At 29.5% G+C, this 18,704-nt stretch overlaps 2 protein-coding genes across 2 annotated transcripts in view; both read right to left on the bottom strand.

The window, feature by feature from the left end:
* The window catches only part of LOC113386227 (irregular chiasm C-roughest protein-like), a 10,488-nt gene extending 8,156 nt beyond the window's left edge, over window positions 1-2,332 (bottom strand). The window contains exon 1 of the mRNA XM_026624019.1: window positions 2,324-2,332. Coding sequence (XP_026479804.1) covers window positions 2,324-2,332 — 9 coding nt within the window. The remainder of the gene's footprint in view (window positions 1-2,323) is intronic.
* A 282-nt stretch (window positions 2,333-2,614) lies between these two features.
* LOC113386228 (irregular chiasm C-roughest protein) overlaps window positions 2,615-18,704 on the bottom strand; it is a 35,022-nt gene continuing 18,932 nt past the window's right edge. The window contains exons 2-12 of the mRNA XM_026624020.1: window positions 16,506-16,906; window positions 14,909-15,141; window positions 12,529-12,729; window positions 8,914-9,093; window positions 8,304-8,406; window positions 6,665-6,792; window positions 6,197-6,373; window positions 5,373-5,667; window positions 4,820-5,250; window positions 4,301-4,721; window positions 2,615-2,880 (exon numbers count right to left, since the gene is read on the bottom strand). Coding sequence (XP_026479805.1) covers window positions 2,615-2,880; window positions 4,301-4,721; window positions 4,820-5,250; window positions 5,373-5,667; window positions 6,197-6,373; window positions 6,665-6,792; window positions 8,304-8,406; window positions 8,914-9,093; window positions 12,529-12,729; window positions 14,909-15,141; window positions 16,506-16,866 — 2,796 coding nt within the window. The 5' untranslated portion in view covers window positions 16,867-16,906. The remainder of the gene's footprint in view (window positions 2,881-4,300; window positions 4,722-4,819; window positions 5,251-5,372; window positions 5,668-6,196; window positions 6,374-6,664; window positions 6,793-8,303; window positions 8,407-8,913; window positions 9,094-12,528; window positions 12,730-14,908; window positions 15,142-16,505; window positions 16,907-18,704) is intronic.

The following is an 18,704-nucleotide window of genomic DNA, read 5'->3' on the forward strand; positions in this document are numbered from 1 at the left end:
TTTAGGTAGCAGTAAATACAATTATATACAGTATGTACTATACTTCAATACTGAAATTATATTTGTATTTACATATTTATATAATGTTCTTAAATCAAAAAGGAAAAAAATTAAATCAAAATCACAAAGTAATAACACAATTCAAACACCACTAATTATTAGAAACAAGTTTAAAAGCTTCATTTCTTTGGCATTGATAAATATCTTATTGAAAACCATTGCAAACCAAACACACTAAGTAAATTTTAAACTAAACATGCAAACACTTTATAATAAAACTTATACAACTATTAAGTAAATATAAATGTGGATATATACTCATCACACTCAAATAAATTATTTATATCTCATGATAACTTAATTAAAACAATTGATTTAAAAACCAATAACAAAATTCATTTATGCTTAGCGGATGACTAATTTAAGGTTTTCAATATAATTCAATTAGTTTTATTTAAAGTTTCCAATATTTAAAATAAAATTTGGAATTTTCAATAATATGCATGATTGTATATTTCCACATTATAAATATATATGTACTTATTGAATCATAAAAATATATATTACCGAATTAAACAATAATACGAATAATAATATAGATACTGAACTATAATTGAATTATTTCGATTATAAAAATATGATTCCATTAAACTTTAATAACAATTATGGCAATACTAACAAATTTTTGTAGAACTTCAAAAATATATATTTTGATTTAATATTCATTCTCTGCACCGAATAAATGTGTAACTGATGAATGACAATTTACAAACCCTGTAGTTTTGTACGTAAACATATGGCTGATAAATTACTCCTAATTCCAAGCTTCAATTTCTAGTTAAAAATCTATTTAAATATTTTAGGTGAATTAGATCAACAAATTATTTACAGTTATGTATATGCACAAAGCATGGTCTAATATTAGGCCAATCTGTTTTATCTTTAGGTTCTATAATAATATCTAGTACAGTCATTCATTTTTTTATTTTTTATAATTTTCTATAAACAATCGCATCGATACCGATTTTCGAAGCTATACTTCTATTGGCTAACAATCAATTTAATTTTGATTTAATATCAATAGTCTTAAGTACATGTAGAATTTCGTTTATTCTTCACACGTAATTATGCTAATAGACTTTATCATTTAGACTTCTCATGAAATGTAAAATTGCATATTGACTAATTAATTAACTTTTTCCCGTGTGCGCCTATAATTTGCTAATTTGAATTTTTAGGCAAATATAATTATAAATAATATAAATAAGTTTTCTTTAAATAAATCGCATGCAAATATATAATCACACCATAATTGATATTTTATAAATATATTGACTTTTATCAGATTGCATATATAATTTAATTCAATAAATATAAAAAAAACTTTAAGGTCTTAAAACCCATGGGCGACACTTTATGAAAAACTAATTTAATTGCACGTAGTAGAAGACCTTACTATGAAATGCATCGACTTTGCATTTCAGTTATACATGTATGGAAATATTCTTAAAATGAATCCACTTGATAAAAATTTCAACTAACAACCAAGTTGCTGAATTAAATAATAATATTAAGTTAAAATACTGACTTGTCTTAGCTTTGCAACAAGAAAAAATCATTTAAAATACTGTAAGTATAATAAAATGTAACATGCGATATATTAATTTTAAATTGGATATAATATAATATATAAGTCCGAAAAATAATTTAGTTAAGTAATTATACCAAAAATAAATACGTGAATAATTTAGAACAAACAAACAAATTTTTACCTTTAGATTTTGAGCAAATCAAGCTCGTACAATGCTTAACAATAAATGGAGGATACTTTAGAGAATAACTATTTATAGGCGATAAATAGTAATAAGCAATGGTGTTGTGCTATTTTTTATAACCGGACCGCTAAAATTTAAAAAAAACTGTACAAAAACCTGTTTTCGTATTTGTCTCGGCTTGGTTCAAATTCCAGTCTGGTAGTAAAAAAACGTTCCGGTTTTCGGAAAAACATGCCGGTTTGCTCCGGTTCCGGTTTGGTTCAAACTTTTGAATAATAAATAATACATATACAAATTCGTCATGAATTATGAAATTTCTTTAGCACGTCAGGGATTGCTCGTTGTCAGAAATAATATTTAGTTCCGAAACGCGTTTTTGTCCAAAAAGGAAGTACCGGAACGACGTTCCGGAGCGTTCCGGATCGACAACACCATTGGTAATAAGGTCGCACATATTTGATACCATTATCTAAACTTCCATCAGTGTTACTGGTGAAACAATAACTGAGACCTTAAATATATTCAATTTTCAATATTCTAGTGATCACCTTATTCATTTTGCCTAGTACACTCATTAGACTTCAATTAATCCCAAGTACCCTTCAATTATTGAAATATAGAGCACACTTAGATTTTAATTGTCTTTTTAAATCGTTCAATAATTTTTTAATAACATTCATATTTATATAGTTCACAATTGACTTTTCCGAAATACCGGATAAAATAACACTGACCACTTCAAAAGTTTCTGGAATTCGAGTAACAAACCTCGCGAAGGCAAGGCGAATCGAATAACGCCAGTTACGAACCGCGATCAATGTACAACACCGGGTCGCGGCTCACACGTGCGTCGCCAGCGTTCCTTTCTTGACGCTGTGCGTTTGCGCGGCGCCTGGGACGATGTACTGACTCGTGGGAGAGCTCGGCAGTCGCGCGACCTGAGGTCCGGGCCCAGCGACCTCGGTCTGCGGAACCGCAGGACGACGGGAATATGGCGGGGGTGCAGGCGTCGCGGACGGGTTTGCCGTACTCGGAGGAGGTAATGATGTACTCGAAGACCGGAGGTAAGGATTTCCGTACGTTACTGAATACCTTGCATCTATTCCTGGTGGAGAAAAAATATATTGTAATTATAAACATCTGTACAAATAATAATTGATATATAATCAAATGAGAAACGATTGTGAAAGACTAATAAAGTATTATGTGTGGAGGACAGCTCTGTACAAATCAGAGAAATTGTCTCTTGTCGGCCTGACAAAAACTATCCAGAGTGTTAAAATGTGATGCTGGAGAATATAAAGTGTACAGATAAGGTAACAAATAGCAAATTATACTGAACACAATCCTTAAGTTGGAAGGAATCTGGATCGGATCCATTCTGCAGAAAAACTCCTACATAATATAGTCGATGGTAAAACAGAAAGACTAAAAAGATTGGGAAGGAAGGGACATTTTAAGTAGTAAACTGAACACTTAAAAAAATAAATTTTTAGTCTTATACTTATAATTAAGCTTTGTTTATTAATTTTTTAAAAAATTCGCATGGAACTCATTATATTATCAAAGGTCTGATACATTTGTTATAATAAATTATTACGGACCCACTCAGCAAAAATTGTGCCTCCTACATAATGTAGTCGACGGTAAAAGAGAAGTACTAAAAATATTGGGAAGAAGAAGAATTTTGGACATTTCAATATGTAGACTAGTCAACTCAATACGTTTAAAATAAATAAAATTTAGTTCATTATACTTATAATTAAGCCTTGCTTATTAATTATTTTATAAAATTCGTAAGGAACTCATCATTATCAAAGGTCTTATACATTTGTTATAATATATTATTACGTAATATGTACTGAACTTATGCTTTGAATAGTTTGAATAATATTTGAAAACAAACTTCTTATATGTAGTTTGTAGTAAGTAGATTTTACTCAAATATTTAACATAAATATTTTCGAAAGTCGTGGTGCAGTGATAGAGCTTTGGCATTACAACCACAAAGTTCTAATTTGAAATTCTGCGTCCTGAAATGGCAGATCAAAAAAAATTCCAACTAAAACTAGCCTCTTGGCATTGCCGAGCCGTATATAGGGATGTTTAAATTGAATGTAGTAGGATATGAAAACATAAATAATGTAGGGTAGAACGGGGTAAAAAGATCATCCACCATTATCTGAACAAGTGAAGTATGGCACCTTTTACCGACGCAAATCTTAAAGTAGATGACACAAGCCATAGCATAAACTTCAGTGAAGGCTTTTTTTTCAGTGATGGCTGAATGCAGATGATTGATGACTTACGCAAGAAGAAAAATTACAAGGAACTAAAAGTATAATCACAGGACAAAGAAGCATGGAAGCAGAAGTTTGGGAAGGTAATTGCAGGAAAATGTATAAAAAGCAAATAATGGTAATAAAATAGTAATGGGAATACGAAACAAAAATGAGAAAGGGACTCATTGATTGTCATCAGATAGACTACTATTTATTATTATTATTGTCGATCAATTATTTTACCTGGCGGATGTAACCCTCCATTTGGCATCAATGACATTTCGTGCATGGCAGGCGGCATAACAGTTGGCAGACCATTTTCATGCCTAGAATCCTTAATACCTCTTTGCAGACTATTTGAAGGATAAGTAGAACCACTTCCGTCAATATTTTGCCGACGTGTCAAAGAGCCGCCGCCGCCCATCATGATACTACCGTTAGACACCACTTGCCCAGCTGGATGGTGATGAGCGGTAACATGTGTTCCACTTGAAGATAAAGAATTGTTGGAATGAAGACTATTTAGATGAAGGCGGGTTGATTGTAGACTTTCTCTTGAAGACTCGAGAGTTGGTTGTAAAGCAGGTTTCATGGTAAGAGATGGTGGGTTGTAGTCACGTGTGTAATCGACGTATGGTACGTATCCATTGTTGTTTTGACCATCCTAAATTGTAAAAATAACATTCATGTTATTGTTTAAATTACAATAAAAAAGTTAACATGAACATTTGATTTTTTTACTTATTTTTCATTAGTACTTACATTACTCTTTGGTGGAAAATGTGGTTCTGTATAATCAGCAGAGTATCTATAAATTTCCCCACCAGGCAAATTCACAGGTCCTGTCATCGGTATACCAATGCTAGTCCTGTTTATTCCACCATCTGATCCGGCTTCAGAGTATTCTTGATTTGAAGAATAGCAATCCTCTCTTAATTCCAATTTTAAATCGCTAACATTGGAACTTCGGTCACTGTCTCGACATTGGTTCGTGATAATAGTAGTGTGATTGTTTCCATCCATAGACTTTTCGTCATGCGGCCTTCCTGCAGATTTCAGGTCACGGGCACTGTTTTCATGGTGGTGCCTCCTGCGTTTTCGTTTTTGGCATAGAATGGCCGAGAGGGTTATTATAACTATTAGGATGACGCCAGCAACTGCTCCGACTATTGTTAGAAGCATAGGGAAAGTTTCTGAAAAAGAACAGATTGAAATTTAATAAGTACCGAAAATAAAATACAACTATTGTGATTTCTTCAGTTTGTAGAGAAAATTTTGATAAGTTAAATCTATATATAAATATTATTTAACTTACTTCTTGGGACAAGTCTGATAGCCATAACATCTGCGCCGTATTCATTGGCTGCTGTGCAATTGTATTCTCCAAAATGCCTTGGTCTGCTATCTCTGACAATTAATGTGCTTTTAAGTCCATCTGGTAAAGGATCTTCCAGGACACTATATTCAGCATCGTCACTATTGGACAATCCACCGCTTCCACTTATTGTGGAAGCACTACTGCTGCTTCCAGGCTCGATGTCACGACCCCATCGTGACCATGAAACACGTTGTGGACGCGGCACAGAATGAGCTATGCATTCTAGACGAACCTGAAAAATAGAAATTGATTTTATTTAATAAGATTATCGATAATTCTACTTAATATTATAACAATTACAACAAATATTGTTAAAAGTCTATAGAGTATATATAACAACTTCATGTATAAGGAAGTAACGACCATAAAATGCATTTGATGCTTTTTTATAATGGCTCATATCATAGACAAGGAAATGGCTTATAAGCTCTTTGCTATGTAAAATACAAATGTTCAAATAAATATTATCTTAATAGGTGAAATTATCCAAAATCATATCAATATGCAATTTTGAAGCTTTATGAAGTCAATGAAGATGATCTTATACTCTTGCCAGTATTAGTCATTAAATTTTAGTCAAGAAATTAGATTTAAAACATAAAAATAAAACCTTTTGAGTTGTATAAGTAGTTATTTAGTGTCGTTCAGATCGATTCGTTTCATGGAACAATAGTTTCCATCTCATTTTCCTCTCTTTTGTATCAATAGTTAGGAATATATACCAAATATCAGTTAATATTGTATATAATTTATCAATTTACCGTATCGCCAGTGATTCCAAATTGTGTAGATCCAGAAGCGATTTCAGGAGGTCCACGCAAGTAAACTTGCGCTCTGGCACCGATTTCATGGAAACCAGGGACAGATGCCTTGCAATAATAGCGGCCTGCAGTTTCTGGTACGACGGTTAATGTTAAATTTGCAGAATTGCCGACAACCTAAAATAAAGAAATGAATAAGAATCGGTAGATAAAAATATTATAAAATCGTTCTAAGTTTTCAAATTGATGATATTCGAGTTAAAAGTATGGTTTTCATATTCAATATAAAACTGCTGACCAATAAAATAATTTTGTCTTAAAACTGCATATAATTTTATCTTGCAAGTAAGTTTCAGCTATAGGTCTTTTCCAAAAGTATCCAGATAGATATCAAGGAATAAATCCAAGAACAATTAATGACAAACAATAGCTCTTGCTTCTTAGTCTATGAATGAAACCGAAAAGTACCTTTTGTGATTCCTCATATATCCATATAATGTCGGGCGTAGGATTACCGTCTACGTCGCAGCTAAGCGCTACGGTTGCTCCGTTATCTGCTTGGACAGACCGAGGTCTAGTGCGGAACCGGGGACCATCTGAATGTAGAGATAAACTCATATGTAAATGCGGAATGTAGCCAACAATGGGCACTGGATTATAAGTCTATTTAGGTGTTATGCAATAATTCAAAACAATAAGTATACACGGAAGTTTGGAAGAGATTACATTCATAAACTCTGATTGCACAAAATATATATTGTACATATACATATATAACGAGTCCGCCAAATAACTTTTTTTATTTGACAGTATAATCTTTCCGATTAATAATGAAAATTAGATTTATTTAAACTGCTGTCTTAATTTTAAATGGCTGCCAAAATTACAAATGGCTGCCAAAAAATTGCAAATGGCTGCCAAATAAAAGTTAAATGGCTGACCCTACATTAATATAATAAAATGTAATGTGTATATATGTATATATTTGAGATTCATAAACTTAACAAGAATTTTTACAAGTCTTAATATAAACTATTTATTCTCCAAACAGATCAATAAAAATTTGTCTCGAAAATGATGAAGGTAATGGAATATCTTTTACAATTGTCGTTGAGATATATAACTCAGCAAAGAGTAATTTATGTCATAGAATGTCTGGATAATATTTAATCAGATAACTAGTTAACGATACTTTTTTGCGTCGTCCAAAATCTCATGACAAGTATATTAGTCAATCACAGAGTTGACCTACCAAGTTGTACTAGTAACAAAAATTGTTTTCAAATTAACAGTAAATAATGTTATTTAAATAGCTCAATGTTAATGGTTCTATTCGATTAAGTATTACAATTATTTCCGCATTTCGTGCAACTTGCCTTAAGGTAAAATGCCATTTTCGACTTTTCTACATATGATATTTTAAAAAATTTTGTTTTATTTTTTTTCAAAAATTTTAATTTAAATAGAAAATGATCACTATTTTATACAACGAATATACTCGTCAATACACAAAATTAGATTAATTTTCCAGAACGAGTATATCCGTCAACCACTGTTAACACTGTGCCTATATTGTGTGAAATAAAGATACTAAAATAAAATGAAGACCATTTTAAAACATTTGGAGAATAAATATTTCATATAAAAAAATTTTCAGTTGATGTCAAGTCTGTAATTTAAAAATAAAGATTATACCAAATAGACTGATCTCTACAAAAATTTGTAACTTATGTATGTAAACAATTAAATTTTGAAGACATTTTAAATAATAATATTAAAAATAAATTAAATTAGACTAAAACTAAGATTATCATTGATTATGATATAATTAACAAGATCGTTAAATTGAATTTTCATTATAATTTATAAGAAATATCTTTAAACACGTTTGTAAAAATGTGAGGGATGCAGCATTTAAAATTTTTGAGTGTGAAATCAAAAAAAGACTGTCCTATGCTCCCATTTTCATGATGCGTATACATTTAATCGTATATATATATATACGATTAAAGTATATATATATATATATATGTATATTTATATATATATATATATATGTATATTTATATATATATATATTCAAAATTAATTAAACAGGAATACTTACAGCTTATATCCAAGGTTTCACTTTCTTCAGATTTTCCAACAGGATTATGAACTTCGCACTTGACGATTGCGTCGTGATAAGCTCTTGTCACATTGTACATTACCTAGTAAATTAAAAGATATTTTTAATTAATAATTATAAAAAAATACATTAAAATTTTTATGATTGCACTGCAAAAGCAGAATTACAAATATTGTTGAAATTACCAATAAGAAACCAGGCGATATTTAAAGAAATGATTTTCTATTCAGTATAAAACAATGTTGAATGAATAAAATTGAAGAAAAAAATAATAATAAAATAGAAAATAAAAATTTGTGTAAAAATACTCTAACAAATTACAATCTAAAATAAAATATTACGAATGTTCTATTTATGATAATATCGAGATTTTACAGTATATATTTTTAATATCAACTAAATTCGTAATAGCTACGTGGACATAAATACAATTATAATTAGCCTCCGAGATATGTCAATGGCATATAATGACATATAAGCTTAATTGTTCCGGTCATTAACTATAATATCAGTTATCTGTAATAGTTAGTTAATGGAATCTTACTAAATTATCTACTTTTACATGAAAACGACTGGATATAATAGGTACCATTAACGTTGTGTAATCTCCAACTACTGGTTCGTCATTTATAAACCACTTATAAGTCAGTTCTGGCGGATTTGCTTCAGCTTTACAAGAAAATTGAACTTCACTTCCTTCTGGAATGCGACCTCCGGGGAATGTATCAATACCTATTACTGCTACGGATACTTTGGGTGCAAATTTCACCTGGAAATATAGAAGTCTTAATTAATATTAAATTTTCTAAATACAAATATTAAGAATTCTTATTATATATATTTTGGCAATTTTTTGCATAATATTATTGAATATATACGAGTATATATATTATATATATATATATATATATATATACATATATCATATATATAAAACTTTTATCAAAGTCGTTTTTAATTTAGTTACAAATTGAAGTGTATAAACTGAAATATTAATTACAATACAGTAGTGTATTTCAAATTTCACATATATCGAAAGAAAAATTAAGACCGAAAAGTGTCTGATGCCCTAATATTTCAGATATAAGTTGAACTTGTTTCGGACATAGCGAGCGTTAGTCGAATAAAATAAATAATTTAAGACATTCATATAATGGAAATTGATTGTAGCGAAAAAAAGCAATTCTAAAAATACAAAAGCATAAGAACTGCAAAAAAAATTAATATTTTAATAATTGGATGAATTTTTTTGCCATCTAAGGCAAAAATATAAGCCGTTAGATTGCTTGTAAATTTTTACAATCCAACATTTATTGGTAATTTTTTTTAATCATTGTTTTATTGACATTTATTTATTGGTAAATTAGTTAACAATTTATAGCAAAAGAGTTACCCTGATATTTCAATAGACTTATTGTCTCAATTTCGGCCTACTTTGATTCTTTTAAATCCACGCCCAATACAACAGAAAAAGCCATTTTTAAATTCAGAGGGGGGAGGCAAATTAAAAAATTACACGACTTTAACCCACTTGCGTTGGGCGCTTCGAATGTAATTTGTAAATACTGTTAAAAATTCGTTAAATATATTATGATCATTGTTTAGTTTAAGTAAGCACAGGATGCATTTGCAAATCATATATATTTCCATAGCTTAGGTAAATACGCATCCCTTTTTAGGTTTAATGCAAACTTTCTCAATATTACGGATTATAGAAAAATTCCAAATTCTATATGTATTAGTCTGTATATTTATAAATTGCCATCCCTTACAGACAGTGGTATAATAATTTTTATATTATATTTTTAAATTTAGAATTTTTAGAATTCAGTAAGTTGCGAGACTAAGAACATCTTAAGAAATTCAGCTCGTACAAGTTACTCAAACATTTAATAAAATTTATTGTTCTATGTCTATTGTCGCACAGTGCACTCAATCGTTTAAAAGCGCAGTAATTAATTTGCTATGAAGTGATAACGGCAAAGGCAGCAGTAAGGTGTAATCGACGCCTTAACGGATATTTTGGATATTTTAGGTATTTAATACCGAGATAAAAATTCTTATAGAAAAAATAATATTTATAAATTAAATCTTATATTCATTCGCATTTCTTATACGCTAAACACCTACATCATAGGTTCCTATTCGTGTATTTTTATAGTCTTACGTGTGCCTATACGTTGCATTCTACACTACACGCCTTACATCTATACCATACGCTATATTTCATCATATACTCTCAAATCCCTACATTGTATACCGAATACACCTAACCTATATCTACTATATATCCTATTACCTATAATTTTCCTTACACGCTACATTAACCCTACCGAGAATCGAACCCGGGTCCGCCGCGTGACACGCGGCTACCTTATCCACTACACCACCGTAACGCTACAATCAACCGACTTTTTTCGCGTGTCGTCGCGCCACCTTAGTATTAATTATCTAATTAATTAGAAAATGACCCGCGGGAACAACAGTGCGTCCCATATTATATTATTGGTGGGGATACCCGATAGGGTAGTGGTTAAGGTGCGCGACCGCCACGCGGAGGTCCCGGGTTCAAATCCCAGTATAGACAAATAAATAGGTAGAGATAATACATAGGGCGTAGGGTAAACCTATATAATATAGGTGAATATATAAATTAGACAGTAATATTTATAAGAAGTAAAAGGTTATGTAGGTATATAATAAGTTAATGACGGTATAGGTATCTCACGGTATGATAGATAATAGATATCTACCTATGATATACAATAATATAGTATAGTATGATAGGTAATAGGTTATCCATCATATTATTAGGTTTAGTTTTATAAAGTATTGTAATAAATCTTGAGTACTTTTATATCATTAATACCTGTAGGTATTAATACCAGAATAAATATAATTAATGTTATTGAAGAATATAAATTATGTACTCAATGATTCCCTCATACTTGTACCATTTAATGTATAGACTAGCTGTATAAATAGAGTTAATTATATAAGAAGTATATATATTTAGTATATTATTAATTAAAATATTTTCAAAGCTATCATACAAATGTTTGAATTATATTATATTGATTTTATTCCGAATAAGGTATGCTTACAATCTGTATTGCAATATGAATCGAAATAATTATTTTAAATATTTTATTGTATGGTAAATTAATTATATATTTAAAGTTTACATACTCTACACCAAAAAACTTGAGACTTATTTCTCATTCACTTCTACAAATATTGAAAATATATTAAAATTCGAGAAAAAAACATATCTCACATTCATCAATTCTAAAGTTTTATAATAAATCCTACAATGTTATGATATAGGCTTTTAAATTTAGATTTTGTCTTCAATAATAATTCAAATAATAAAAAAAGTACTTGAATAATTTTTTTAATATGTCTAGTAATAAAAAAATAAATATCGAATTATTTTTATTTTCATTTATTTCTAGTTTAGGTTTTACTTTATGAGTTTGCTCATTTAATTGCCATAAATTGGCTGTTAGAGATATAAGTTAATTTTTGATGAAATATAACAAAAATATTGTTTAGAAACAAATTTTAATAATAAAAATGATCTATAGCAATAGTTATAACATTAATGAGACAGCAGAGCAGAAAAATTGTATTAAAATGATTTTTTTAAATGTAGTATAATAATTTCAATATGCTTGTAAATTTTTTCTAAAATTATACATTTAAAAAATCCAAAAAAATTCCATATTCACTTTCTCAAATGATCCTGAAGTCTTACAAAAACTAAAATTTTCCACGATATTAATGGAATTGTAATTAATTCTAAATTCTAAATCAATAAATAAAATTATGTTAAAACAAAATTCAAAAAATAAAATAAAAATAGTAATTGAAAAGAATATTAAAATTATATAGGTAGGTTCTACAACAGTGGATATAATATTGAGACAACAAAGTAGAAAAATAGTACTGAATTATTTTTTAAAACCTAGTATTGATAAGTAAAATAGATTCTAACATGTCTTTGAAAGATTCGAGTGTTAAATCGATAAAAGGAATTAATTTTACTTTGATACTTCTTTCCCACTTTTTAATAAAAACCCAAGACTTATTTCTTATCCACGTCCCCAAAGTCTTAGAGTAAGTAAAATTTTCCACGAAATCAATTCCAAAGTCTATTCCCGTTCAAAACTTTAATTGCGATTCAGAATTTATTTTCTCTTACCTCTAGTCTAAGTTTTGCTGCTCTATAAGTCCTGTCGGCGGTGTTCTGCGCTTGACAAGTGAAAGTAGTGTTGTGATGCTCCTTCTTGGGCGTCAACTTCAAAACAGAACGTGACGTGAAGCGTCTGCCGTCAGGTAATGGCTCGACGAAACTTTCTATTCCTGCTGTGAGTACATTACCCATACCATCGATCCATGTTATCTGAGGAGAATATCGTGAGGTTTACAATAATGAGCTTTTCTATGCAGGAAGAATACTAAATAGAACGTATGAGGTGGTAATCGAATTATTTACTAAAGTATTCAATCTCAGACATAGTATAGTAGTTTTACGCACTTTGCTCAGAAATACAAACAGATGTTTAACTAATTATTTGATGTTACTCCACTTTTCAATTTAATACTTGAATAATACCTAGTCTCCCAAATGGAAAAATATCAAGTCCCTCACAAATCAACTTAATACTTGAACAATGCCTAGTCTCCTAAATGAAAAACACCTAGTCTCCCAGATGGGTAGGTAGGGAGATGGTAATCAAATTTTTTACTTCAAAATGTTCAGTCTTTGGCATATATTAGTATAGTATAGTAGTTTCACGTACTTATCTTAGAAATACAAACTGATGTTTAACCTAATTTGACTAATTATTTAATGTTAGTCCACTTTATACTTATATAACACCTATAGGGAGACTATAGGCTCCCAAATGAAAAAAATACCTAGTCTACCAAAATTCAACTTGATACTTGAATAACACCGAGGCTCCCAAATAGAGAAATACCTAGACTCCCAAATATCAACTTAACTCTTGTATAATACCTAATCTCCCAAATTTAGATATTTCTAGTTCTCCAAAAAGTCAACTTAATATTTGAACAGTATCTAGTCTCCAAAATAAAAAAGAATGCTCCTAAAAATCAATTTAATACTTAAATAATACCAATTCTCTCAAATGAAAAAAATACCCTCACTTAAATGGAGAAATACCTAGTCTCCCAAAAATCAACTTAATGCTTGAATAATACCTAGTCTCCAAAATGAAAAAATATTTAGTTTACCAAATGAGGGAATACTTAGTCTCCCAATTGAAGAAATATCTTGTCTCCAAATTGAAGAAGTACCTAGTGTCCCAAATGAAGGATTACCTAGTCTCCCAAAAATCAACTTAATACTTGAATAATATCTAGTCTCCCAAATCAAGAAATACTTAGTTCTCTCAAAAATTAACTTTTTACTTGAATAGTCTCCAAAATGAAAAAATACCTAGTCTCCCAATTGAAGAAATACCTAGTCTCCCAATTAAAGAAATACCTAGTCTCCCAATTGAAGAAATACCTAGTCTCTCAAAAAAACTTTTAGCTACTGTTTTACACAAATATTAAAATGTTTGTAATAATTTTTATAGAAAAAATGTGATATGTTTCATATGAAATCAGTGATTTATTCTATTTTATGTACTCAGATAAGAGATAATTAAAGAAAGACATTTTTATCGCAGCAATCGATCATTTTAGCATAATTTTTTGTGGACTTTACTTAGTTAACACAAACAAATTTCATATTTTGGAAAAAATTTAATTCTGAAATCTAAAATGATTGAATTTTGAACATGACTGCTACAACACCAAATTTAAACTTGCAAAATGTCCTATACTAAAACTTTTAATGTTTTAGATGGTCTGGGTATTAAACTTTTTAATAAATTTTAACCTTCAATTAGTAGATAATTAGAAAATAAAGAATTTTATATATTAGTTAATAATTTTTTACCCGAATCATTTACTCAAAAATACTCAAGTTAATAATTATGCAAAGAGTGTAATATGTAATTAAAAAAATATATTTTAATAAGTACTACATAATAATATATATTTAAATAAAATCATTATATAATGCTGGTATTGGATAATAAGTAGAAATTACTTCGAACTAATGAAACTACCATACAGCAAAAGTTATGTAGAAAATATTGTTACAATATGGCTTTAAAATGTATATATATATATATATATATATATATATATATATATATTATGTTTGCAACAAACGAGTTCCTAAACCATAATTGACAAGTTTCCGACAGCTTTTAATTCATTCTTGCTTTTACGTTCTTAGCAAAGTACTTTCAATAAGTATTATGTTATCGTTACTTTGTTGTTTTCAAACTTTAACGTTAAAATGAATTGTTTCAAATTATAAAGTCTTGATGGCGCTAAACACATAACCAACCACTTAAGTGTACTTATAACTTCAATATTTAAGACCTTAACGAGCTTAAGTAAAATTGTCAATGTTTTCATAGACATAAATAGAATGGTAGTAGAATAATTATATAAGACTTATTATTATATTAAAAATATTTAAAAGTTTATTCTCCTACCTCAGCAGCAGGTTTTCCTCCAACAGATGAGCACTCCAATTCTATTTCTCTGTCTTCAGTTGTTAACAAAAAGTCTCCTTGTGCTATTTTTGGTGGTTCTGGAGGAACCAGTACAGAAAGTACTGCAAATTGGGAACGGATTCCTGGTTGGCCTTTAGGACCAGGACTCACTTGACACTGGTAACGCGCATCATCGTCTAATCTAACTGGGTAAATGTCTAGAGAATAATCTCCTGAAATAGAAAAATAAGGTATATTGATCATTTGCATAAAAGCATTAACAAAATCTAACAACAATATGACTGATTTTTAGCATTATCGTCTATGGACACATTATTTGTTAATGATTCACTGCCATTTCCATAATCAATAAAACTTTATAGATATATTTTGAAAATTAAAGATCATGCTAAATTAGTTTATGCAGTAATATAATAAAAAATATTTAAGAGGAACAATAAAAATTAATGTGATTAGCAATGTATAGTAGTTAATGAGCCAACAAAATAAGAATGCAGAAAGAAGTATTTCCGTATAATTCTATAATAATCCGTATATAATAAGAAGCTATCTAGAGAATAGAATCTTTCGATACGCTTTCTATATTTTTATTACTTTTACCTTATAATAATATACGACTATAATAGAAAACGGACGTGTCTTGTAATCCAAGATATTCGAGGGCGAATTCAGCTTGTTTATGAATTGGCTAGATAACATTATATCTTATGCAATAAAACTAATATCTTATGGGTGAGTAGAAATATAACCCCAGAGGGATACAAAATAATAATAGAACTATAACCCCAAAACTGTTGGTTTCATATAGGAACAAATCATAATTTATATCATAAACTAGTTGGTATTGGTATTTTGCCTTGAGGCAAGTTACATGAACTTCACGATATGTTTAAATAATCGATTTAATCAATAAAAAATGAATTAAAAGTGACTAAAAGTATTCCGAGTGGATTTATTACACATAATTGAAAAAGAACTAACACGTTAACTCTGAGTATTTTCTAAAAGCAAATTTTCAAAAACCAAAATTTTTATACTTGAACCATTTTCCATAGGACTTTAATGGTGTAGTATGATCATTAAGACCAAGTACTCTATGATTATACCAAGTAAATCGTCTAATTTTAATTTTTACAAACGTCAAAAAACTACTCATTTCCCCAAACTTTGATAAATTTTTAAAATTAAACTACTTGTCGTAAGGCCGCAATATTTCAGTAAGATCTATAAGACCATGATATACATCGCCAAAAAAGTTCTATAAGAATTGGCTTAAATATTATGATTTAGCACTCAAATTGTAAAGAAGGATTTTATTTATCACATTTATTAAGAATATATCCAATTAAAGAAATCGATTTATCTACGATTTTACTATGATCAGGTATTATCTAATATTGTTTTAAAATAAGACAAACTTATTGCACTATAAAGTTTGTAATTGTATCGTAGTTTCAACACTTTATTCTAGATTTCGAACAAATTATATTATCATTTTAAAATAAAAGTAAGCATCAACAAGCGCAGTGAACATTATTACCACAACGTATTCGTATAAAGGTAATAATTTACATACCTTCTTCATCACTTCCAACCATCGAATATCTTTCGAATCCACTTAAATTCCTATGTGTCCCTAATCCAAAATCATCCTTCGTCCACTGCAGTTGTCCACTCTTGTCCAAAACTCGACATGGCAATGTGACTCTGGATCCAACGATGGCAGTCTGGTCTTGAGGTTCCATGGCAAACCTTTGTTCACCAGCTAGTTGGCTTTCTGGGGAAGACGGGGAAACTATTCCTGATGATGATGAAATGATGACAGCCGATGAAGATCCTATGGGACGGCGAGTGGTGATGGCAGAGCAATCCTGGATGCATCGCAGCAGCAGGAAGAGAAGTGAGACGAGAAGAGCGCGGGTGATTTTTGACTGCATTTTGAGATAATGTATAGTGGTGGATTTTGATAAGTTAAATCTGGAAAAAAGAAAAGAGTCGGAATTAGAATAAAAGTAATAAATGATATTTTTTTGGTTGGTGCTAATAAGTTGATGACCACATAATATAGAAAATATAATTTTTCTGTCAATTGAAATTTTATTCATGTTAAGTGAATACGAATGAAACAATAACTTTCCCATCCAAACCTTCATCAAAATATACATATTCTCGAATATGCGGTAATAAAGTGATAATATCCAGCTTAACAAACATGTTCACGGTATGTCATGTATTTTCTGATATATGCTAAAAGTTTATCCCAAATTGTACAATGTGTTTGCGACAAAGTCATCGTCTGTATATATTCAACAGATGCTCACGAGGATCAGAGCGCCTTTACAGTAATGTATCCCTATTAAATTTAATTCAAATTAACAAAACAAGTTTAAACAGAAATTATGGAAAATATCTGACTGATTTTTAGCATCATCGTCTATGGACACTATAATGTACTTTTTGAATTTTTTGCTTTAACTGAGGAGATAAAGAAATAGTTTTCATTTGTTCAATTTAGTAGACCAATTATAAACTGGTTAATGATGTTATAGGCAAAATTTTGAATATATTGGCATGGTTAAAATAGGATTCACAAAAATGATTTTAAGTCGATCAAGTCGTTTTAAAAACAACCAACAACACTACTTAAGAAATAGTATAAAGTATCAATTTATATTGGTCTTTAGAACCTATTTGGTGCTAAGCTTTCTATTCAGCATATAATATTATTATAATGATTTTCTAGTTAAAAATCCGGTATAAAATGATAATTGGTACTTTATTTACCTTTACTACTAATTAACCAAAAAATATGTAAAATATTTCCAATAATTTTATTACGAAGTAAAAATGCAGATTATGTTAATAACCTATAATCTGCATTTATAACTGAATTTACAATTATTTGGTGGCATTCATTTATGATATAACTCTATATCATTATGATTTCTATTACCTACTATTTAACATCGCATTTAATAACCAATCATAAATATATACTAACTGTATCCATATTTCCTAACCTCATATACATACAAATCAATAAATTGGTTAACAAAACATAGATTGCAATTTCAATGAATTAGCAGTATTATTAACAGTTTATGATGCCTTTTATATGTGTGGAAATATGAATCAATTATTTGTATTAAAATTATTAATATGCACTGTCGTAATGCACGTAATCCAGATGCTCTTGTATATTTATAATAAAGGAGCTAGGTAACAAATCTAACAACTCAAGTAAAAATAATAATAATAAAGTTATTGTAATAGTCCAAAAATCGAAATTGACAATTTTTGCAAATCTTCACGTTTTGAAGGTTTCTGAACATTTTGGCATACCTTAGAAAAATTTGATGTGTGTGTGTGCATGCATGTATGGATACAATTTTTCGTCAACGTTTTCAAGCGCACGGATTAACCGATTTGAATGGCTAAAAAAATATTCGATTTCTATTGATAGGGAGATGTGCTGAATAGTTTTTGGCAAAGACAGTTCCAGTCGTTTCGAAGGTACGGAGCAAAGAGTGCAGAAAATAGAAATCGTGTTTTCGAGAGAATGGAGCATCCGATTTGAATGATCCAAAAACATTCAATTTGTAATGACAGGGAGAAGTGGTGATTAGTTTTTGGCAAAGGCAGGTCCTGCGGTTTTGGAGATACAGAGCTAAATGTGCAAAAAATGGCAGTTTTTGAGAGAACTAAGCGTCCGATTTGAATGATTCAAAGAACTTTCTGCTTGTTTTAACAAAATAATTGCTTTGGAAAAAAATTT

Source organism: Ctenocephalides felis, unplaced genomic scaffold, assembly GCF_003426905.1.
Source record: "Ctenocephalides felis isolate EL2017-DRISC unplaced genomic scaffold, ASM342690v1 CF-g0.4_SCAFFOLD_03571, whole genome shotgun sequence".
In the NCBI taxonomy this organism is placed as follows: Eukaryota; Metazoa; Arthropoda; class Insecta; order Siphonaptera; family Pulicidae; genus Ctenocephalides; species Ctenocephalides felis.